The 26,040-nt window shown below is 37.4% G+C and overlaps 1 protein-coding gene across 5 annotated transcripts in view; it reads left to right on the top strand.

Annotated features, from left to right (window-relative positions):
• Positions 1 to 26,040, top strand: part of LOC150082988 (uncharacterized) — a 1,785,507-nt gene that overhangs the window by 1,153,882 nt on the left and 605,585 nt on the right. For all 5 annotated transcript variants that reach the window (XM_090377722.1, XM_090377724.1, XM_090377725.1 and 2 more), the window contains 2 exons: positions 6,350 to 6,466; positions 21,386 to 21,641. In XM_090377722.1, the coding sequence (XP_090233848.1) occupies positions 6,350 to 6,466; positions 21,386 to 21,641 (373 nt within the window). The remainder of the gene's footprint in view (positions 1 to 6,349; positions 6,467 to 21,385; positions 21,642 to 26,040) is intronic.

The raw sequence follows: 26,040 nt of genomic DNA on the forward strand, positions 1-26,040 counted from the left end.
ACCAATGCTAATGCCAATGCTAATTACTCTTGAACAGTACTGGCAATGTGGCAGGGTGCATTATCCATTATGATGGTGAATGTAGGCTGTTGACCCTGTGCATAATATTGGAATGGCTGATCATTGACTTTAGGCATTATTGCTGATGGGTGGCCATAAGCATGGATACTTTGACCAGGCACTTATGCTGGAAGGGCCCATTCAATAGAGAATTTTTGGATTGTGGTCTTGAAAAGACCTTTGGTCATTCCCTTAAAGTCTATGATCAGCCGTTCCACCATTTTCTGTATATCGGCTCACACAAGGGTCATCGATGAAGTGTGACTGCTGCACTCTGTGAACAGCCCACAAGATTTGCAGCTTCCGTCATACTGCCACGCAGAGGCATTACTAGGGTTTATGGCACCCATGGCAAATAAAAAAATGGCAACCCTTGAAAACTGTTCTTTAAAATTCTGGCTGAAATCTGATATTGGTACTCAAACTGGTTTCTCATTATAATACTGGTTACAAAATAATAAAAACAAAATATGCTTTTATTGTTAAAAAAAAATTAAACTTATATTTCGCACCCAAGGCACATGCCCCACCTGCCTCATCCTAGTTATGCCACTGCTGCCACACTTAAACTAGTACCTGAGAGTCATCCATTTTTCAGAGTCCTTCAGATCATATCCCATGCCCGTGTCGACCAAGTACTTTGTATGGGCTACATGCCCTGAACCTGCAGTACCACATTTACTGGCTCTCACTGTGAAACATGTGCCACTAGGTGCAGAGGATGACCAATTGCTAAAACACAGGGATGGTCATAATGTTTGGAATGAACAATGAATGGCAAAATTAAAACATCAAAAACTATGATTGACCTCTGTCTATATACTTATATAGTCATAGCTGTTTTTTATCATTATCAGTATCACTGAACTGCATTCCTGGAGGACACATAAGATGATTTCAAAATTTTTTAAATCATGAATCTTTTATCAATTTGTGGGAAGTTTACTTTTCTCAGAATTTTAGTTAAGTTCATGTTATTTGTTTTAAATGAGCCTTACTAAATACACTGAGTGATCACTGAATTATGACCATCTCTATGAAAACTGAATGTGACCCGTTGACCACGTGAGCTATGAGAGTGCAGTTAGTCGACCTACGTAGCATAGATAAGGTGTCAGTGGTTCAGTAGGTAGTAAAATTCCAAGCATGATGGGTAAAAGGAAGGATTTTTGTGGGTGCTTGGCGAGCTGGTGCCTCGATTTCCCAAACGGCTGAACTGGTGGGGTGTTCGAAAGCTGCCGTTGTTCAAGTATACCAGGACTGGCATCAAAATGGTCAAACAATGACCCGATGGCAAAACTGCAAAGGTCAGCGAAAGGTTGATGTTAGAGGTGAGTTCTGGGTCCGAAGACTCATACATGCAAACAGGCACAGCACTGTTGAAGAGTTGACTACCCAATACAACATGGGCCAACGCGGAACAATATCTGGCATGACCATGCATCGCACACTTGCTCATATGGGCCATACCAGCAGCTGACCCCTACAGCATTCTCTCCTAATCGAGGTTCATTGGCGTAAAAGACTCGCCTGGTGCAAAGAGCAGGCAAGTTCGATATTAGAAGACTGGAAGAAGGTGTGCTGGTCGAGTGAGTCACGTTATTTACTCCACACTGTGGGTGGTCGTGTACGGATTTGGCGTCAACAACATGAGGCTCTTCATCCATCATGCATGGTATCAAAAGTGCAGGCCAGTGGAGGCGGTTTTATGGTGTGGGGCATGTTTCTCTGCCAGGAACTTGGACCCCTGGTGCATGTGGAACAATGTATCAGTGGTCTCTGCTATCGTCAACTGCTTGCTGATTGTGTACACCCCACTATGTTACACTTTTTTCTGAATGGCAATGGTGTCTTCCAAAATGACAATGCGTCAAGCCATCGGGCACTTGTTGTGCAGGAATGGTTTGAACACAGTTCTTCTGACTTCCAGCATATCGACTGGCCATGAATACAGTAAACCCTCATGAATACAGTAAACCCTCACTAATCTGATTACAGTTAATCTGGATTGAAATATGAAAAATTCTGTTCACAGTTGAGGACTTCTAAAGACACACAGGATTTAGGAAGGTAGATGAGTCACTCTGACTGCATCTCATTGACAATGCAGAGAGAGACAGAACATACGTTACATTGTCTTGCGTGTTGTTCAGTATTATTGACGGATGTTATTGCTTATATCGCTTCATTTACGTACTTCTTTATATATATATATGTACCTAAGTTAACATAATTTATATAATTATGGGTTATAAAGAATTTAAAAGTGAAATAAAAAGAAAACACATTATTTTAACTATCATTAACAAGCTCAAAGTGATAGAAAAACTCCAAAATGGTGTTTCTGGAAAAAAAAATTGCTGAAGAATTTGGTACTGGCCAACAGACTGTCAGATATTTAAAAAAAAAAAAAAAAAAAATCTATAAAGGCATTTGCTTTAAAATTCGATGTGGGGAGTGATAAAAGTAGCATATCAAATAGACAGACATTAAAAAAGCCAAAAGAAGTGTTGCTTGAAGAAGAAACAAAGTATAAGTTGGCAGCATCACATTGAGGAAGATCCTGACTTGAGAGAGTTCACTGCTCTCTGTAATCGTAAGTGAGGATGTGAAGCACAAACTTGGTTGAAATGTGATGCATTCCCAAATCTTGTATTAAGATTGATTGAGATGTCCCATAAGAACTACTGACTTTACTACAAACTTCATGAATAGTTAAGGTCCACATCAGTTTGGTGCATGGCAGTTCATTGTACAAAGTTTGGTGCATGACAGTTCATTGTATAACAATTTGGTGCATGACAATTCACTGTATGTGACACTTTGGTGTATGACAGTTCAGTGTATGAGACAGTTTGGCATATGACAAATTTTGTATGAGATAGTTTGGTGCATGGAATTTTGTTGTATGTGAAAAATTAGTATATGACAATTTTATGAAATACACTTGGAGGATATGACAAAGCAAGACCAAAAATGCAAACTTTCATGCTGTGCTGTGCTGTAAATGGTTAATTTAATGATCATGGTCCAGTTTTTATATTTTTTAATAGAGCACACTAAACTACCTTTGTTTCCAGATGCTATATTCTTTATGCATACATTAGCATATATGCATAAAGCTCATAAGGCTATGAAAGTTCAGTGTATGACAAAGTAAGACTAAAAATGCAAACTTTTAACATGCTGTGCTGTAAACAGTTAATTAATGATCATGGTGTGGGTCTTATGTTTTTTAATAGAGCACACCGACTACTTTCATTTTCACCTTTATGCATATATACGAATATGCCTGTGTTAGCATATATCCATAAAGCATCTATTGTCTTTGCCATATGCATCCAGTTGTTGTCTGTCCTTGTATAATACTAGACTCCTATTGGATGGATTTTCATAAAATTTTATATTTTTTTCTTTCAGAGAGAGATTTGTCTAGCCCTTCCAACTTTCATAAAAATTTGAGCAATAGAAATCTGGTCATTATTATTTCTTTGTCCATCCATCCATCCATCCACAAGTAGTAATGTGACTTCCAGTGGATGGATTTTTGTGAAATTTTATATTTTGCTCTTTTAGAACGATTTGTTGAACCCTCCCAAATTTCATTAAACTTGGATCAATAGAAATATAGGGACAGAAAAAGAAACTGGCCCCAAAAATCAACCATACATCTGGATCCTCTGATATCATTACTTGGTCTTGGTATAGTAGCATACACCTTGAGTATACACCTGTTACTTCAATGTGATTGCCTGTTCATATCCACTTAAGCCGACTGGACTAGCTGGGTGGGTAAAGTGCCTGCCTGGCAACCCAAAGATCACGGGTTCGATTCCCGCCTCGGGCTTGGATCAAAGTACTGCAAAAACTTTGGAAGGTGCATTATGGCCACAGAAGCCTATGCGCCAACAACTACCAAAAAAAATAAAATAAAATAAAATATCTACTTAGAGTTACCAGGTCGTGGGTTTGAATCCCGCCTCGGGCTTGGATCACAGTAAAATGCAAAAACCTTGGGAGGTGCATTATGGCCACAGAAGCTGATGCGCCAATAATTAACAAAATTTAAAAAAAAAAAAAAACTTATAGTTACCACTTTGCAACCTGCCTGTGAGCAGGATTGGGTTGAATAATTTTACACAGAATAAATTTATTAAAAAAAAGTATTCTTTTCCTTTCTTTTTACTATAATTTTCTAAATTACTGCATTCCTCATTGTTGATGGAAGAGCCAAATGCAGAGGAGGTAGATGCAATGGAGCTTGATTCACTGGAAATAGAAATTGACTTCAAGGATTATTTGAATGAAAGATACTTTTATTTTTAATTTCATCATAGATTCTTTATAAGGTGATACCAGCTTCGGGTTTTTCAGTCCCCCTCCCCCTCCCACAACATATGTTTGTTTGTTATTTGGTTTTTAGGAGCATTAGCAACTAAGGCCATATTGCTCCAGGAATATGCGGGGGGTCATTCCCTGACCTTTCCGCATTTGGTGGTGACGGGCTCGAACCCTGGTCTAATCGAGAAGCGTGTGCTACGCACTGCTGCTCCTTCCCACCTGGCTACGGAGGCACCCATCCCCCCAACATAGCAAAAATTGACCAAAACAGTTGAGGCATCAAAATTCCCAAACTCATAAATTTAATAATAGCATAAAGAATGAAGTTTAAAATCTCTATAATTGTATATTCAATAGGTCTTCCTGCTTAGGACCCACTGGCAAATTTTTCTGATATCCCAGTGGTGAGTCTGCCCCTGTATATTGCCTTTATAAAGAAGAAAGTATAGTATATTACTTAAAACAGTGCTAGAAGAGATTAATGTGTGAAGCAGAGCTTTATACATTAATCTCTTCTTAACAGGCAATTAGCAAATTTGCTATATCAAAATTTATTTTTATTTAGGGGAATTTAAATTTGGATAGTTGAATTTTATGTTTAGTCAGTAAACCTTTCTTTCTATACAGAAAGTAAGGTGTTCAAAATGGTCACCCCAAAAAAGATGCATAAACAAGCATCTTTTTTGAAAAGTTTTGCCTACAGTTGCACAGGCATAAAAATAAATTTGGGAAATTGCTTTTTTTTTTTGTATGTTATCCTCCAGAACTGACAGTGTTCTAAGTTCAAAGAAGTCCATAGATGGACTTTTTTCATGTGGAGGCCTTTTGGGTATTCATGAGGGCAAGTAAAAATCTCAAACTTATCATCTTTGCCTTTTACATGATAATACCATAATAATATATAGAACTGCATGAAAGGTGATTTAGATTTGTTAATTTGGATCAGCTTCCAAAACTGCTTGCAACAGCCAGGGTATGTAGCGTTTCCGCTTTGTCTCCTTGATTATTTAATTGATTCATTCATGCACAGTTCTTAATATTACTACCTTGTTTACATTTCATATAACCATTCATGGCATCTCTAACTGCTTAGATATTTTCAGAACTTTATGCCCTTTTCCATGTAAAAAAATTATTATCAGATTTGTATGCATTTTTGTCCTGTATGCCTAGAATTCTCATGTGTGCTCAGGGGGATTCCTAGGGTATGTGATGCCCAGGTGCCAATTGAAATCTGGTGCCCCCCCTTTAAAATTTCTTCATACATGTATATATGTAAGTTTCAGGTTTTCGGTCGCCCCTTGAACATTGGTGCCTGGGTGCAGTGCACCCCTTGCGCCCTCGGAATGGCGGCCCACCCCTGTGTGTATTGGATTTCATAAAAAATTTATGAAATTTTTCATACTTTCAGAACCACTTTAAAATGTTTTTATTCTGTCATATGTCAATTGATTATTCACTTGCTTACCTGAAAACACAGAAATGTCAATTAAATAGCTATAAAATGCAACTATTTTATTTAAATCAGTCATCTAAATTGATCAGTTAAAAGCAGTAATAAATAATTCTGAATAACAATGTATGTAATAACTGGAGTGGTCTGTGATCCTAAAAGGTTGGAAGCCTCTGTCCTAAAACATATCTCAATGTAAGTGATATTATCTTGTGATGCCACATCAAGGTAAATAATATAAATATATTATTCATCTATAATGTAAATTCTGTCAGGAGCTTTATATAAAAGTATTTTATAATTTTTTAATTTTTATTTTAAAGTTGTTATAACATCTGCGATAAAACTGGGTTGTTATAACATCTGTGATAAAACTGGGTTGTTATTCTCTTTTAGATAAATATGAATATGATAATATTTTTCAGAAAATTACCAACAGATATATAGGTAACTTGAAAAATAATAACACAACTTCCTTATTTTATTTTTCTGTAGATGAATAAAACATTTGAAAGTATGTCCACATTTGTTGATACATTATATTCTTGGGGAGAAGGAACTAGTGCCATTGTTTACCTAAAAAAAAATAAAAATATGTTGATAACTATGAAGGTATGTAAAATTTAGATTATTTGTATGGTAAATTATTAATTAAAATTTTATAAATAGCAGTGAATTAGATGTTATGATTTAATTAAATTCTCTCATAAATGCATACTGACAACTGTTAACGATAATATGTTAACCAGTGTTACTATCCATCTGTTCAGAATTAATACATTTAATACTCACTCTTTATTAAAAGATACACTACTCATCATTCAGTATGATTAATGTCTTTTGTGGTTATGATGGGCATCATGGAAGATCCAATCTGTTTCACATTTTGAGGATACAGCTCTGAAGTGGTGTTCGCAAGCTGGACACTAGATAGTCCACCAGCCCAAACCTGTTGGTAAATCTCTATGATGCATCTCGGATCAGCTACTGTATAATCTCACTGCCTCTATCTGTTAGACAGTGACTGGAGGGTGTCCGAGTAGTGTTTATGCAGGGGGAATTATGTTTAGGCCATGTTATGTCAAGGAACTGGGTATATTCTTGCTGTGTGCACCATATCCAAAAATTTCATTACATATACAACGTGCCCTCTCCACCTTTTAGTTACTATTGAATACATTGTAAATAGTCAAACTAATAGAACAGACTTATCAGTGAAAAGATTTGAGACATCCAAACATTTCCTTGTTCATTTTACAAATATATGCATCTACATTCATACATAAGGAATTCTGTAGAAAAGTGGAGAACAGAAGCTTCTTAAACTCTAAGATGGAGCTAAATTATTTTTATCAGAAATTATTCTGATAAAAAATAGTGGAGGAGAAATTGTTCAAGTTATGGGATCTATCCAGTTATATTAAAGTAGGTGGCAAAGCAAGCAGGGAAACCCTTAGCCAATCATGAGAGCATTGTTGGACTAGGGAGCTCCTCATGGACTGGAGATGTGCAAATGTATCTCCAATTCACAAAGAGGGATCAAAGGGTGACACTAGTAATTACAGATCTGTTGGCTTAACTTCTGTACCAGAGAAAATAAAGGAGACATTGGTTAAAGAAACATTGCAGCAGCATCTTGACTGTAGTAATAATTCAGACACAGCATGGGTTTGTTAAGGGGAAGTCTTGTCTGACCAATTTTATTGGATATTATGATATGGTCACAAAGGAACTGGATGCAAAAAATAATTTTGATATCATATACTTGGATTTCAGGAAAGCTTTTGATACTGTTTCACATGGAAGACTACTGTACAAATTGGAACAGTATGGCATTAAGGGCAAATTAATACAATGGATAAAAGGATGGTTGAGTGGGAGAAGAAAGAGAGTGGTAATCAGTGGACATTGCTCTTCGTGGACTAATGTTATTAGTGAAATTCCCCCAGGGTTCAGTCTTGGGCCCCTTTGTTGTTTTGTATATTTATGAATTATATTGATGAAGGTATATCAGGCTTAATGTTGGAGGTTGCAGATGATACCAAGGTTGGCAATGACAGTATGCTACTGCAATAGGATCTAGAAAAGTTGGGCAGACAGGCTGAGAAGTGGCAACTGAAATTTAACATTGACAAATGCAAAGTACTGCACATGGGAAGCAGTAAACCCAAAGAAATGCACCAACTGTGTGGTACTACGCTGAGGGTAGTGGAGAATGAAAAAGACTTGGGGGTAATTGTGAAGCCAGATATGTAGTTTCCAGAGTAGTGCGGACAGGCTACCAGAATAGGTCATGGGTTTTGTCAATGATATACAGGAATTTTTCTAGCAGGGATAAGGAGGTGATTATTCCTTTGTATAAGGCAATGGCCTTGAGTACTGCATACAGGTCTAGAGGCCTTATTTTAGGAAGGATGTAGAGTTTCTGGAACGAGTACAGAGAAGGGCAACAAGACTGGTGCGGGGAACAAAGAGGTGCTCTTAGGAAGATAGGGTAAGTTCTGCAAACTGCAGCATCTGGAGACTAGGCACCTGCAAGGTGATCTGATTGAGGTGTTCAAGCTTTGAATAGTTTGATCAGGCTCAGTGCTGATGAAATTCTTTCTCTTGTGTAGGTTACAAACCTGAGGGGGCATAAATTCAAATTGAGGAAAGACAGTTGGAGAATAGATGTGTGGAAATTTGCCTTTGGCCGGTGGGTAGTTGATTGCTGGAACAAACCTCCATCTATTGTTGTGGAAGTTGATAGCTTAAATAAATTCAAGGAAGAAATGGACAAACTTTTGGAGTGAATGGATGGGTGAAATGGAAAGTTTTTTTCTTTTTTTTGGCTGATGCTGTATAAGTTTGCTTTCTTGTATCATATGCCTCTGCTAATGGTAATATCTTATCACCCCCTCTGACTTCTTTCTTTGAAACTTGACTTTCTCTGGTCCAACTTTCATAACAGCAAGGTAATTTTCCTTGGTGATTTTTAAATGTTCACAATTCCAGTAGCTTCCATTTTCTAGTCACAGAGTCCCAGCTGGTCAAGATATGGTGGCTTTTCCAATTATTAATGATTTTGCACAGATAGTTCATTTACTTACCGGAATACCAGTGATAATCTCTTTTCCAAAGGAGCCTTTCTGTCATTGTCATTCTCAGCCTCTTGTTGAGATAGTTCATACATACATGTATGAACCTTACAAGAATGCAAAATGGTGTGATCTGTGAGATTTATATTCTTCTTTTCCTTGGTTGGTACCATTGTTTGGCACATAATGGCCTTTAGCTGCCGTTGCACCATAAAACATCCAACAACAACCTTGGTTGGATTACTGTTTTAAATCTTCTGATGTCAATGTTAGCTCAAATCGTGTCAGTGAAATTATTCTTGTATGGATGAAATCCTTTATTCCACACTCTACATTAAAATATTGTCCTTAATCTAAAACCTTGGTTTTCCAACAAATGTGCTTAGGCTGTTCATAATTATTATTTCATAATTGGCTTACATCCAAAACTCCAGGCTGATTTTCTGCTGACACCCATGATTGCAACAATTGTAAAGCAGGTATTAATCAGTTTTGAAGAAGCTAAGATTAGAAAACTTGCTTCTTGTCCAAAAGGTATTGGAGTATTCTGATCTCTTTCCAAAGCTATTGTCCTCAACCTTTGCCCATCTGTACTTCCACCTCTTTTAAAACCTAATAGTTTCCTTTGGCACCACAACTAATGATAAAGCTGACCTGCTAGTATCCAACTTTTCTTCTAACAAATTATTTGTAACTGCCCAGTGAAACTCAAGCAGTTGCTCTTCACATTTCAGAGGCTTTTGATCATGTTTGGCATATCTAGTAAAATGAATGAAGGCAAAATTTTCATTGTTCTTTTTCACTGAAATTTTCACTCCAGTTGGGCAAAGACAACTTAGTTGATTTCAATCCTTCTAAAACTCAGTCCTGTCTTATATCTCGCAAAAAGGATTCTTCTGCTCTTATGCTTATTTTTGGTGACTCTCTGACTTCTAGGCAAGATGATATATCTCTTCTGGGGATTATCCTGACTTCTAATCTCTCTTGGCACAAGCACATTACAAATATTGCTTCCTCTGCATCTAAAAAACTTGGTTTTTCTTTTGCTCTCAGCTCTTACTTTTCTTCCAAACAGCTGTTCATTGTGTACAAATCGCAAATCCGCTCTGCCATGGAATATTGTTTCCTCATCTGGGGTGGTGCCCCCAAAACCTCTCTCACAATTCTAGATTCCATTCAGAAGAGGGCAGTTAGGTTAATTAATGACTCATCTCTAACAGAGTCTCTCTACTCACTGTCTCATAGACATACTGTTTCTGCTGCAAGCCTTTGCTACAGATACTTCCATGCGCACTCTTCTTCTGAATTGGCTTCTATAATTCCTGTTCTCTCTTTCAAAACAGTCCACGCATGTGCCACCACCAGCCAACATACATTTACTGTCCAACTTCAAACTCACAGAACCAACTTTTCATCTTCCTCATTTATTCATTCAACTGCTGTTTTCTGGAACAACCTTCCTTCGTATGTATTTTCTGAAAATTACAGTCTACAGAAGTTCAGTCTAATGTCAACAAATATCTTCTTTCATCTTCAACCCAAGCACGGTATTAAATACTATAGGTTCTAATAACTCTCGTGTTTGGAGTTTTCGTTAAAAAAAAAAAAAAAACTGTTGTACCCCGAATATGTATATTAAAAAAAAAATCTAAATTAATTATTCTTGTAGGTTAAGCTGTATAAATGTGGATGAATGCAGGCCACCTATATAAACTATGCAGTGACTGAATGAATCTGGTTAATATAAAAAAAAAACATTTAGGTCACACCTGTCCTGTCCATTTGTATAATGATGAATGTTGGAATGACAAATGTGTGAGAAAATGTTATGTACTGTTATTCAGTATGCCCCTAAATATGTTAAAAAAAAAAAGTGTATGATTATGTACATGTAAGTATGACAGGTGTGCAATTAGGCTGAGTGCATGTAAGGTGTGTGTGTGTGTGTGTGTGTGTGTGTGTGTGTGTGTGTGTGTGTGTGTGTGTGTGTGTGTGTGTGTGTGTGTGTGTGTGTGTGTGTTCTAACAGGCTCCCCTAATTTGACTACAGTCAGGGCAACCTATTAGGAAACCCCCCTCACTTCATGGACATTGTGCCCTCTGAACTGAGGCACAGTATGGAATATGCTGACACTGATTTCAGCTGACCTGGCCAATGTAGGATTACTTACAGAGAAGCACACTGCATATCCACAGTGTGATTGCCTTCCTCATATAGGGCACCCTGTCTATGACTTTACTTCTCTACAATCCATCAATCCATGTTTCTCCTCCCACCTCCCAAACCAATCTTTTCAACTGGTGGACTCTACCACAACAAATCTTTCTCTGTTCTTAATAGTCCTTTTTTTTTCTTCTGTTCAGATGAAGGAATCACCTAGGGTAAACCCTGGGTAATGCCTGAGCTTTTCAGGGAGAGTTGGCCTCCCTTCAGAGATTTTTCTGTTCCTACTATTCCTGGCCTGTCTCTTCAGGGCAAGGAAAGGCAACATGGGGATCTCACCAGGGCTCTCCATGGCTAAATGGCTGGAGGAACAACAGACCAACACTACACTACATTACATTATGCAAGCAAATACAAAACTCACATTATCTCTGGCTTTTATAGAGTTAGTACTGTATAAACAGGGTATGCAAACAGAGTACACACACACACACACACACACACACACACACACACACACACACACACACACACACACACACACACACACACACACACACACACACACACACAGGGAGTTGGGGGGGGGGCAGTGACTCCCAGTGCTGCTTGACATTCAACACTATACATTATACACTATCCTTTCTGTGTGTATTCATCGTATTCATATTCCATATCCCTTCTGTCTGAGTGGCACTGTGTGTCCAATATCTCTACAGTGTCAACATTTTATGCTTAACCGGTACTTTAAATTCATAAAATTTATTTACTACACTTGTAGCATTACTGTACAAACAATTATATCTGTATCTGTTTTGGTTTTTAATAACCCTAACACAACCCATGCACAATCCAGCAGGTCTTGTAGTCCTAAAACCTTTGCTTTCCAGTTTGCAGCATGTCACAGTATAAGGATCACAAGAATAGCTTTCACCTCTGCTTGCAGTTGCTGTTAATCTATTATTCTATATATCTTCAAAGCTATCAGCTTTCCAACCCACCTAATGCTACATCAATAGCATCAAAAAATATTAATGTAAACTCTTCTGTAAAAATGGTCTTTTCTGTTAACAAGCACAGATCATGCTAAAAAAATTCTACCCAGTGAACATTTCACAGTTTCTCCAGGGCTGAACTGATTAATAAGGCCCTTATAATGTGTTCTCTCTCCTACCAGTTATGGGCAGAATTGCAGACACTTTCACATTTAATCCTAGCTCGCAACTTATTCTCAGGTAAATCCTTGGTAGTTTTTTTAACTTCATTAACACTAGTGTGTTCAACAGTATCATGTGTGTCCTTTACACAATTTATTTCCCATTTCCTCTGAGAGTAAACAATCGATACTTTCTGTTGGAGCAGCACTTTTGCCATTGAGGGTGCCTTTCTTTGTCTGATGTGCGAATATAGCATTAGCATTAGTAGAGGCATATGATGCAAGAAAGCAAGCTTATGCAGCATCAGCCAAAAAAAAAAAAAAAAAACCTTCCACTTCACGCCTCCGTTCATTCGAAATACCTATCAACTTCCACAACAAGGGATGGAAGTCTGTTCCACCAACCAACCAACCACCCGCTGGCTAAAGGCAAATTTCCAAACATCTATCCTACATCTGTCTTTCCTCAATTTCAATTTATGCCCTCTCAGGTGATTATTCTGAGCAAGAGGAAGAATCCCATAAGCATTGAGCATGCTCAAACCATTCAAGGCTTTATGCACCTCTATCAGATCACCTCGCCGGTGCCTAGTCTCCAGACACTGTAATTTGCAAAACTTAAGCCTTTCTTCATAAGAGCAACCCTTTGTTCCATTCACTAATCTTGTTGCCCTTCTCTGTACTCGTTCCAGCAGCTCTACATCCTTCTTGAAATGAGGCCTCTAGACCTGTATACAGTACTCAAGGTGTAGCCTCACCATTGCCTTATACAAGGGAATAATCACCTCCTTATCCCTGCTAGAAAAATTCCTGTATATCATTGATAAGACACCATGAGCTACTCTTGCAGCCCATCTGCACTGCTCAGAGAACTTCATATCTGCCTGCACAATTACCCCCAGGTCCTTTTCATTCTCTACCACTGTCAGTGTTTAACCACAGAGTTGATACGTTACTCTGGGATTATTGCTTCCCATAGGTAGTACTTTACATTTGTCAATGTTAAACTTCATTTGCCATCTCTCAGCCCATCTGCTCAACCTTTCCAGATCCTGTTGCAGCAGCATAGCATCAGTAATGTCTTTAACAACCCTACCAACCTTTGTATCATCTGCAAACTTGGACATTAAGCTTGCTATACCATCATCAATATTATTGATAAATACAGAAAACAATAATGGACCCAACACTGAACCCTGAGGGACTCCACTAATAACATTAGTCCACGATGAGCAGTGTCCATTGATTACCACTCTCTGTCTTCTCCCCCTCAACCACCCCTTTATCCATAGCAGCAATTTATCTCCAATGCACACTGGTCCAATTTGTGCAGCAGTCTTCCATGTGCAACAGTATCAAAAGCCTTTCTAAGATCCAAGTATACAATATCAAAGTTATTCCCAGCATCCAGTTCTTTTGTGACTGAATCATAGTATCCAATCAGATTGGTCAGGCAAGACTTCCTCTTAACAAAACCATGCTGTGTCCAAGCTATAACTGAAGTCTTGTCTAGATGATCCTGCAGTGCTTCTTTAACCAGTGCCTCCATTAATTTTCCTGGAACAGAAGTTAAACTCACAGGTCTATAATTACTTGTGTCAGCCTTTGATCCTCATTTATGAATTGGGGTCACATTTGCACATCTCCAGTCAATGGGTACCTCCCCTGAGTCCAAGGAAGCTCTCATAACTATGGCTAAGGGTTTGCTTACTTCCTTTGCTGTCTCCTTCAATATAACTGGATAGATTCCATCCACCCAGGTGCCTTTCTTGTGTTTATCTTCAACAATTTCTCCTTCACTTTACTCTCAGTTATTACAAGATTATCTAGATTACTGCCAGAGTTGAATACACCTCTGGCATTCCCCTTGCTGAATAACTCCTCATGTGTGAATGTTGATGCAAAATATTCATTTAGTTTGTTAGCTACCTGAGAAGGATCATCAACAGTTGAACCATCGATATCAAATGGACCAATCTGATTCATCCCCTTCCTTCTAGAGTTTATATAAGTAAAGAACTCTTTGCTGTTTTTATTTGCATCCCTTGCCAAAGATTTTTCTTTCCACAAATTCCAGTCAATATCTGGGAAATTAAAATCCTCCATTATAAGACTTTCTGATTTACTGGCCCACTCTATAGGCACCAGCATTTTTCAGTTCCTTTTCATTTTGGTTCCTTTGAAGGCATCAGCACTATCTTCAGCTCTCATATAGGTCCATCAAAACACTGAATTCATGCTTAATCTCTATCTTTGCATCAGAAACACACAAAGACATCCATGGTGTCCATATCATTCCTTCTACAGATGATTTGGAAAACAAGTGACAAGCAATGCATATCAAGTCCTTATTCATAAAAGGATTGTCATTAGCATTCTCTCCTGGTTGAAGTATTCCCACTACTTTGAGCTATTTTTCTTTGCTGCTCTAGTCTCAGCAATGACTAAAATCTAAATTTAATTAAAAAATAGCACAAAAAATAAGTGATACAATTCATAATAACATCACACTATTCTCTGTTATGAAATGGTAGTGAATACTATGCTATCAAGTTACTTTATGTATTATGTGATACTGTTATGTTATAAAATAACATTTTAAAATAAGAAATAATAATAACATATATATCCAGTAAAATATAACTTTAATTATATAGTTTAGAGTTTTTGAGGCTGAACGTGCCTCTTTTATTTTAACGTATACAGAGTTTTGGCGAAGGTAAAAAAAGCCTGCATGAGACCTTCGAGAAACGTTGGATAACTTACATGGAAAATTAGTTTCCTGATATGGCACTCTAGCACTGCTCACTCGGTAAACAGACAGTAGGTGTTATCAGTCTGGAGCAAAGTCGAGAATGATATATTGATTGATAGGTTGACGTGGCAAACAATGTGCTGATTGGTGTGCGAACACAACATATGATGTCATCGTGTGTTGTGTTGTGTTGTGTGGTGTGCGAACACAACACACGATAACATCGTTTTAGTATCACTTTAGCAGTACTAATAGTAACTTGGCCTAATCGTACAATCCCTAACCTTTTTTCACCATTACAGTATTTTGTAATGGTGAAAAAAGGTCAGGTTACCTCGACTTGAATCCCATGGGAGTTTGAACCCCTCCCGAAGTGGAAGGGGTAACCTAACCTTTTTTTTCTTTAGAATCAGTCATATTTAGAAATACATTCATAAAAAAATAATTTTTTTTATGACTGTATTTTTATTTTCTTGTTCAATAATATGCCCTAATGGTGAAAAAAGGTCAGGTTACCTCCACTTGAATCCCATGGGAGCTTAAATCCCTCACAAAATTGATGAGTAACCTAACCTTTTTTCTTTAGAATCATGGGTGGACTAGCACATAAATTGTTTATTAACAAAATATTAATTTTTTATTACTGTACTTTTATTTTTAAAGACACTCACGCGGATACACATGTATCATAACGTCAATCAGCACCTTAAAAGATTCATCGCTACTATTACCTGTTCACCGTTCATTACAAAACTATTATGCACCATTCTTTACTGGTAAATACACATCATAATGCCAACCAATGACTACACAGTAGCTTATTGTCTGTCGCACCCATCACCAATCATTTCATTATTTGCCACGCCTACCTGTCAATCAATATATCCTTCTCGATTTCTGCTCCAGACCGATAACACCTATTGTCTGTTTACCGAGCGAGCAAAAAAGTGTAAAGTGTATTCGTGTCTAGTGGCACCGGAGGTTTCCCCCAACTCCATATTGCTTTCATTGTAGGTGTAACAGTTCACTGTAAAGGCCAGAGATTTAAAAGTGTATGGATTTTGTAAGTGTAGTGTTGTGTATTGTTGTTCTTCTGGCCATGTGGAGGCAGACCAGGTACCCAATAGTTGATATTTTACTCTGGCAGGCCCTGCCACCTAGTTTCCTGAGATTTCAGTGGCTAGGGCCTTAAAAAAAAATAATAATAAATAAATAAAAAAATAAAAAAATAAAATAATCGCTGAAAAAGATTTAAGCCGAAAGAGTTTTGCGTGCGCGGTTTGAATTTGGACATATTTTAATTTTTAACATTGTGTGGGACATGCGCTGGTGTATAGACAGAGTATGGGAGGGAGGCTAAAGACTGGGGGGGAAAAGCCAGAAGTATGGGAACAATAGAGTAAATGTCCCCAAAAGCAGTGGGGCAGGCCCATGCCCCACCAGAGGTAGAGAAGCGGGGAGTGGCAGGGGGGAAACAGGAAACCATCTCCCCCTTTCCTGGGGATTGGGAATTAAAGGTGAATAGGACTAGGGAGTCCTATTCAGACCGCCATATGGCGTAATGCAAGTAGTTCCTGCATTTATGTCCAGTCCGGCTTTTTATCACTTGGTTTGTTTGCATGTACTCATCTTTGTCAGTTAGTTCCTATGGCTGTGTCTGACCGGGTTCCTTGTCACTTTGCTATTTTCTTGATCTTTGTAGGGTCCTTTGATCCGTTTGTGGCCTCACTTTGGTCGGGGTTGTCTTCCATGCTCATTTTGATTTCCTCTTACTCTTTGCAGTCTTGTGGGGGTGGTCGATTTTCTTCGAGTATGTAATTTACTTTCATTCATTGTGGATGGCAATTTCCGTTCTTCTTCGGTCGAAGACTTCTCGTGTAAATTGGCTGAAAGCCGCGTAGTTGTCTTCTGTGTCCAAGAGATGGTGTTCTTTGTTTTTTGGTATGTACTGTATTTTAGTTATTAGCACGCTTCTGTGTTCCTCATAGTACTCACAGTCATGCATTATATGATGCCATGTTTCAGGCTCACCACAGGTGCAAGTTAGCTCCTCCGTTATACCCAGCATGTTCAATTTTGCCTTGAATGGGCCATGGCCCATTAGTAAGTACGTTGCATTTAACCCCGGGTTAAACCAGGGGGGGGGGCTTTTGGATACGTCTTGGCAACCAGTGGTATGAATCTCTTCGTCACTTCACCTTTGTTTGATGCTGTCCATCTGTCCTGCCACAGCTGTAGCAGGTGAGCCACGATTCTATGCTTTTCTGCTTTGTGGTTGTTGTTTGGTTCTAGGGTGAGTCCATAGATTGTAGTGGGTGTTCCCTTAGACGAGCGAGCAGTGCTAGAGTCTGGTGTCGGGAAACTTATTCCTCGTAAGTTTTCCGACGTTTCTCGTCATTCTCATGCAGGCTTTCTTTACCTTAGCTAGAGTTTTTTATCTCTAAAGTTTCCATTCTGTTAGAATTTGTTGACAAAGAGGCATGTTCAGCCTCGAAAGCTCCAAACTATTTAATTAAAGTTATATTTTACTGGATATATATGTTATTATTTCTTACGTACAAGGGATTCCAGTGCAACAGGCCCATTTACTCTCATACATTTTAAAATATTGTTATAATTAATAACATATTAACAACTTATTTATAACTTAATTAATAACTTATTTATAATATATAAATAAGTTTATAGAATTAATAAAAGTACTTCTAATATTGATTATACTCATATGGAATTACATACAGTAATTTTAAATAGCATTTATCTCATTCTTAATATTAACATGATGCTTTCTTATATCAGTTCAGTGAACGGTGATTGATTGCAATTTTGACTTTCATTTTTAAGCACTTTGAAAAGCCAAGTAAGAAAAAGATTTGCTTACTTTATCACATAAACAAAAATAATAAAACTACCAATTTTAAACAAGTGGATAACAAAATCCAATAATTTTTAGGAAACTTTCTCACAAAATTGGCTGCCGCTCTGTACTTGCACTGCGAGATGATCGCACAGTTGTTGAATTAGAGCATAGCAGGGGATAAATCAGGTGATCAATTCAGCTAATTCACCTTCATTTCACCTAATGAAGCAGAAGATTGTAAATAGTTGAAGATCAAAATCTTGTAGAGTTACAAATATGAGTATATGAGTTATAAAATTTTTGTGGAATAGTGTGAAACAAATATTGTGGCTAGGATCATCTCTCTCTCTCTCTCTCTCTCTCTCTCTCTCTCTCTCTCTCTCTCTCTCTCTCTTCTCTCACACACACACACACACACACACACACACACACACACACACACACACACACACACACACACACACACACACACACACACACACACAAGGTAACTCAGAAATTTTTTTTGGCTGGTGCAGTATAAGCCTCAGGCTTCCTTGCACCATATGGCTAATAATAATTAATAATAATTACTCTCCGTTCACATTGACTCCTTCCTGCGACCAGTCTAATCTTCTGAAAGCTTCCTCAAGGGCAGCAGTAAACAGCTTCGGAGATATTGTGTCTCCTTGTCGAACTCCTTTCTCGATTTTAAATTTCCTACTGTCTTTGTCTAGTCTAATAAAGGAGGTAGCATTCTCATATATTTTCTTAAAAAATCATAATATATGGGGTATCTATGCCTTGTCTTTCCAGTGCCTGAAACATTGCCTTATGCTGTATGGAGTCAAATGCCTTTTCATAATCCACAAATGCCAGGCATAATGGTGTTTTATATTCATTTTCTTTCTCCATTAGCTGTGATATTACATGAAGGTGATCCATAGTTGAGAATCCTCTCCTAAAGCCAGCTTGCTCTTTCGGTTGATTCTCATCAAGTATTCTTTCTAATTTGTTAGTAATGACCATTGTGAACAACTTGTAGATGTGGGATAAGCTAATTGGTCTATAATGTCCAATTTCTGATTTATCTCCTTTCTTATGCAGCAATATTATGATTGCATTATTCCACTCCTTAGGCATCACTGCTTTCCCAATGTATTTGTGAAGAGTCTTGCCAGTTTCTGTGCCATGTTTCTTCATCCTAATTTTAACAACTGTACAGTAACTTCATCTTGACCTAGGGGTTTTTGAATCTTCATTTTCTTCAATGCATGTTCTACCCCATCAGGAAGGATATCGGGTATGTCGTATGTGTTGCTAATTTGTGATCCATCTTTCCCACTGCTGGCATTATTCCCTTGCTCTTTATATAATACTTTATAGTAGTCTTCTGCTATTTGAATTATGTTTTCTCAGCTATTTATAAGTACACCATCACTATTTTTCAGATTCAGTATCTTATGTCTTTAGTATTACTGCTCATGACTGCTGATTTAAGTCCTTTGTTTTCCCTTAATGCTTCTTCTACTTTCGTTGTGTTAAAACTTCTTATGTCATCTCTGAGTCACTTTTTAATGGCTTTGCATTAGTATACTCAGTTTTGTCCTTGTCAGTGTTTATCTTGCTCTTCATTTGTCGTCTTCAGTTCTTGATGAACTGAAGACAACAAATGAAGGTTCACCGGTTCCTCCCTGTGTTTCTTGACTAATTTTTTCTTCTTTGGAATTCATTTTACTTATATGTTTCTTGGGCTTTATCACTTTCTCCTGATCGATATCTTGGTCCTGAAAGGTCTGCAGAAGCCCAAACTTGTTCTTAAGTTCCAGCACATACCGTTTTTTTCTCCTCTTCTGTTATTTGTAAGACCTTCGTATTATTTACTCAAGTCAGTTTTGTCCTTTCTTTTCTTACATCTATATCAAGTGTGCATCTTACAATTCTGTGATCACTTCCAATGTTTACCTTGTTCGGGACGGTAACATCATTCACGATATATCTTCTGTTAGTGAGGATGAAGTCGATTTCATTAGTTGTTAATCCATTTGGGCTCTTTCATGTCCACTTTCTGTTCACCCTTTTCTTGAAAAAAGTGTTCATTACTGACATTCCTTGAGATTCTGCAAATTCCACAAGTCTTTCACCTCTTTCATTTCGTTCACCAATTCTAAACTTTCCTATAGTTCCCCTTTCTGTGGTGTTTTGTCTCTTTCCAACCTTAGCATTGAATTCCCCCATAATTATAGTGTAGTGGGTTTTCTGCTCATCTAGAAGACCTTCAATCTTGGTGTACATTTCTTCCACCTCTTCATCATCATGGCTCAATTTTAGTGCATAAATCATTATAGCCTTTAGCTTATACCTCTTAGAAATCCTTATTAATAGTCTTGACACCCTTGGTGATGTACTTTTGAATTCCAAAATATTGTTTCTTTATATCTTTATGGACCAGAAAGCCCACTCCACCTTTTCTCCTTTCACTGTTTCCATTGGTGTACAGCAGATTTCCACTTGATAAACTTATAAGTGATTCATTTCTTCTTCTTGTTTCAGCCAAACTGATGATATTCCAATTCACATTTTCTAATTCCTTTTCCAGCTCTAATATCGTATCTTCACCGATTTTTTTTTTTTATATAGTAAATATTTTTTTTTATCGGTGAAGATAAAAAAAATATTCACTATATAAAAAAAAAGATTACAAATCTTTAGTATTGCCTCTACAATACTATTACAAAAATATGTAATAGTCAGTTTTGTATGGATAAAGGTAAGTAACTGAGCAAAGTTGCAGACAGTCCAGGTTATCACATTTTGACAGATGATGAAATAGTTATATTATTAAATTCCAATTCAAATCAGTTATAACTTGAAGAAGGTATTTTAATGAATATTCACAGCAGAAACAGCAGTTACTAAAGAAGGTATTGTGATAAATGTAAACTGCAGAAACAGCAGCTAAGTAAAGAGAGTATTTTGATGAATATACATAGCAGAAACAGCAGCTTGTGAAGTGTTTAAATGCCCTTAAAATTGCTACCCAAAGGAGTGAATCATAAAAAGAATTGAATAGAAATGAATTAACATGCTTGTAGAAAATATAGAATTTTTCATGGATAAAAGACACATCGTTCAAGCAGAAAGCATTGGCAATTATTTTAAAGATGTATAAGCACATACAATACATAATATATAAATAATAAATTCGATGAATGGATTTTTCTGTTATTAATTCTTCCTGTTTAATTTTGATACTGTAGTAGGTTACTTTTAAAGTCAATTATGCAAAAAAATTGACTATCCAAAAGTTCCTTGGACTCAGTGGTTTCTAATAACTACTTTACTCTACTCTACTTTCAGATAACACAAGATATACTGTAAGTAATAGATTTCTCCTTGGTCACTCTTCAACCAAACTAGACTGCCAATAGTATTAGATATATCAGATAGGTCTGATATTAAATCATTATTAAATTTTTTAAACATTGTAATAATGAATAACCTAGATACTGAACATTGCGAATGTAATTTCTCATTTCAGAATCTTTTAGCTTCTGAATCACTGAAACCATTAATAAGGGAAATGACTGGCACAGATTCTAGTAGTATTATAGAAGGCTTTAACATCCCCTCTTTTGGAGGGGAACTAGATGGACTCGAAGGAATTTTGGACTTGGTTCGGCTAGTGGGAAATATGTCTCAATGCTTTGAACTCAATCGATTTCATGGATTTCTGACTGAACATGAACTAGAAACTGAAGCTATTAACTTAAGTGCCAAGAAAGAATTTATTGCTGGTAAGTAGTTTATTAGTTATGTTTGTTGGGGTTTTCTTTTTCTTGTATGTATGAGCGTTTGCAGACATTTTAAATATAAAGAGAATGCTATTACTAGTTTTTCCATTCCACACCCCTATATAAACTGTTCCATTGTATTTTAATTTAACGTATATTAAAATTGTTGCTCACATAGAGAATTCCTGAGAGATGCAAAAGGAAGCAAAGTCTTGATATTCAGAATGAGAAGTACAATCCATCCTGTCTTTACATAGTTTACAAACAATGCAAATAACCATCTGGTGGAAGAAGCAAAAGCCATGCTAGCAGTAGTGGAAAATATAAATATTTCCTTTCCTGATGGTTACATAGCAGAACAATTATCATAATTTCATTCCAAAAAGAAAATAAATAAAACAAGAATCATGACTTTTGGAAAACTGTCATAGTTTCATAATTTAAAAAAGAGTATATTATTTACCTATTACACAACAAAATACAATTTTGCAGTTTAAATAGTTGATGGTTTGGTTTAAGAGTTTAATTTAACAGAGCATAAATTGTGGCCAGCCTTAGATTGTGGTATTTCAACTTTAGAATAAATTATGCATAATTGTCAGTTTTTCTTAATATATCAATTAATTGGTATATTAAGTTCCAATTAAATGGATGTATAGATACTTTTATTGCTGCAACTCTCCTTTAGTATTTTAGGTTTAAAAAATTAAATCCCTGTCAGGAAATTGATTAATATAATTATTGTTTATCCAAACATTAATTTTGAATACTTACAAATACTACAGGCATGTTTGAAAAGAGATTTGTAAACAGAAACTTTTGAATTTAAATTTTAAAGAACCACAGTATTATTATGTTTACAATAGATAATATTAAATGGTGCATGGAAGCAAACTTATACAGCATGAGCAAAACAAGAAAAAAAAAAAACAACCTTTGTTTATCATCTGTCCAACCCTTCCAATATTTTATCTAGTTCTTCCTTGAATTTATTCAAACTGCCCACTTTCACAACAATAAGATGAAAGTTTGTTCCAACAATTAACTACCTGCTGCCTGAAGGGAAACTTCCACACATCTATCCTACAACTGTCTTTCCTCAGTTTGAATTTGTACTCCCCTCATATCTGCAGTCTCAGAAAGAGAATGAATGCCATCAGCACTAAGCTTGTCCAATCCATTCAAAGCCCTAAACACCTCAAGAAGATCACCTCGCAGGTGCCTAGTTTCTAGATGCTGCAATTTTTAGAACTGAAACCTTTCTTGATAGGAGCACTCAATCTGTTGTTCCCCTCGTCAATCTCTGCATTACTGTTCCAGCACATCCACATCTTTCCTAATATGAGGTCTCCAGACCTGTAGCAGTACTCCAAATGTGACCTAACCATTGTCTTATACAATTAGATAATCACCTCCTTATTCCTGCTAGCAAAAGTCCTGTATATCATTGAAAACACCCCTTTAAGCAGTCCTGGCTACCTGTCTATATTGCTCAGAGAACTTCATATCTGATTGCACAATTACACTCATTTCTTTTTAATTTTCCACTCCCCTGAATGTAGTACCACACAGTTGGTACATTAATCTGGGATTACTGCATATGCATTTTGTGTTTGTCCTTTCTTGGCCCATGTGCCTAATTTTTCTAGATCTTGTTGCAAGTAACTTGATCACTGTTATTAATCATCTTGCCAACCTTCATACCATCTGCATACAGACATTAATCCTAATATACCTTCATTAATGTCATTAATAAAAATAGCAATAGGCTGAGCTGAACTCTGGGGGACTCCACTAATAATATTATTCCATTAAGAGCAGAGTCCATGAATAATCACTCTCTGTCTCCTCCCACTCAACCATCCCTTTTTCCATAGTAGTAACTTGACCACAAATGATTAGTTTTTAATGTGTGATGACAGGAATTGTTTGTGAGAAAAAGATCAAGCATGTTGGGTGTACTGATGGGATTGTCTGGTATTCTGATAGATAAATTAACAATCTGTGTGAGGTTGTTCATAATTGCAAATGCCTCAGCAACTTGACCAGTTGGGTTTGTGTGATTAGAAAACTGAAGCTAGCTGGAGTTGGTTAACTTTAATATCACCAAAAAATTGCCTCACTCTTAAGAAATTTGGACTGTAGAAAATTTAGTTTCAGAGAAAGTAAGTCAAATAGTTCAAAGTGATTAATGGATTTTGTAGAATAATAGAGGCAGAAGGTGAATTTGACAGAATGGGGTAGAGAGATTTTAACACAGAGAAGACTGAAAAGAGGAGAATCCAAATTATTAAATCTTTGATAGGGAATATTAGAGTGGACATATGCACAAGTACTGCCTTTGAAGCAAAAGGAATGACACACTGAATAATTAGAGCAACTGAGATGAGCAGTGGTTGAGGCAGTCAGCAGTTAGGATTCTGTCAGAAAAAGTAACTGGAGTTGGTAGACTGCAAGTGAAAATGGACATCATTGAGATTGAAATTGGAACCACATATATTTGTGAAATGAATGAAGAAATTTTTTGGAGGTTTAGATCTTATTGCTTAGTTTGACTATTTATGTTGTATTTGGTAGATAAACTAAGAGAAGAGTGGGAGAGAGAGAGAGAGAGAGAGAGAGAGAGAGAGAGAGAGAGAGAGAGAGAGCATATTGGATGAAGTATGAAATTTTTGGATTAAAGTTAAATTGCGTTTAGGGTCAAATGGCACCAAGGGTTTCCCCCATTTCTGCGTAATTTTCATTGTCATGTATTAGCATTAGCATTAGCATTAGCATTAGTAGAGGCATTTGATGCAAGAAAGCAAGCTTATGCAGCATCAGCCAAAAAAAAAAAAAAAAAGTAACATAAATAAATAAAAATAACCACTTCCACTTCACCCCTCTGTTCGTTCGAAATACCTGTCCAGCTGAGCCTTAAACTTATTTAGGCTATCAACTTCCACGACAAGGGATGGAAGTCTGTTCCACCCACCAACCACCCGCTGGCTAAAGGCAAATTTCCGCACATCTATCCTACATCTGTCTTTCCTCAATTTGAATTTATGCCCTCTCAGGTGATTATTCTGAGCAAGAGGAAGAATCCCATCAGCATTGAGCATGCTCAAACCATTCAAGGCTTTGTACACCTCTATCAGATCACCTCGCTGGTGCCTAGTTTCCAGACACTGTAATTCGCAAAACTTAAGCCTTTCTTCGTAAGAGAACCCCTTTGTCCCATTCACCAATCTAGTTGCCCTTCTCTGTACTCGTTCCAGCAGCTCTACATCCTTCTTGAAATGAGGCCTCCAGGCCTGTATACAGTACTCTAGGTGTGGCCTGACCATTGCCTTATACAAGGGAATAATCACCTCCTTATCCCTGCTAGAAAAATTCCTATATATCATTGACAATACACCATGAGCTACTCTTGCAGCCCGTCTGCACTGCTCAGAGAACTTCATATCTGCCTGCACAACCACCCCCAGGTCCCTTTCATTCTCTACCACTGTCAGTGTAGTACCACAGAGTTGATACGTTGCTCTGGGGTTGCTGTTTCCCATATGTAGTACTTTACATTTGTCAATGTTAAACTTCATTTGCCACCTCGAAGCCCATCTGCTCAACCTTTCCAAATCCTGTTGCAGCAGCATTGTGTCAGTAGTGTCCTTGACAACCCTGCCAACCTTCGTATCGTCTGCAAACTTGGACATTAAGCTTGATATACCATCATCAATATCATTTATAAATACAGAAAACAATAAAGGCCCCAATACTGAACCCTGAGGGACTCCACTAATAACATTAGTGGAGTCCCATGTAATGCAGTAAAGGCTAGAGATTTAAAAGTGTGTGGATCTTGTGGTGTGTAATGTCATGTACCATTGTTCTTCTGTGCTATTAGCCACTGGGCCCAATGTTGCCCACACTAAACCTCATGGAGGTTGACCAGGTACACCAGTTTTAGATTTTTATTCTGGCATGTCCAGCCACATAATTTCCTGAGATTTCAGTGGCTAGGACCTAAGAAAAAGAAAAAAAAAAAAATAAGAGAGCACTCTGTGAGGGTTGTATACTGAAAGTGAATAGTGCCAAAAGGTCAAGCGTTTGATTTTGATGTTTTAATTTTTGAAGTGTGGAATGTCCGCTGTTGGTTTAGACAGAGTAGGGGCGAGACTGAAGACTGGGTGCAAAGACAGAACTATGGGGGCAAACATGGGCCTGCTCCACCAGGAGAAGTAAAATAGGGACAGTGAGGAGGGGAGGAGACAGAAAACCTGTCCCCTCTCCCCCACCCCTGCTGGGGAGAGGGAAAGAGACCAGACAAGGCACCCGGCAGAGATTGCCAAAATGGCCTGTAGGCAGCAAGCTACGGAAGGTCTTGTGGAGCTTAGTCAAATCCAGGGAAGTCAGAGATAAGGTG

The sequence above is a fragment of the Mastigoproctus giganteus genome, chromosome 7 (genome assembly GCF_048544385.1).
Source record: "Mastigoproctus giganteus isolate SK-2022 chromosome 7, ASM4854438v1, whole genome shotgun sequence".
NCBI classification, from domain to species: domain Eukaryota; kingdom Metazoa; phylum Arthropoda; class Arachnida; order Uropygi; family Thelyphonidae; genus Mastigoproctus; species Mastigoproctus giganteus.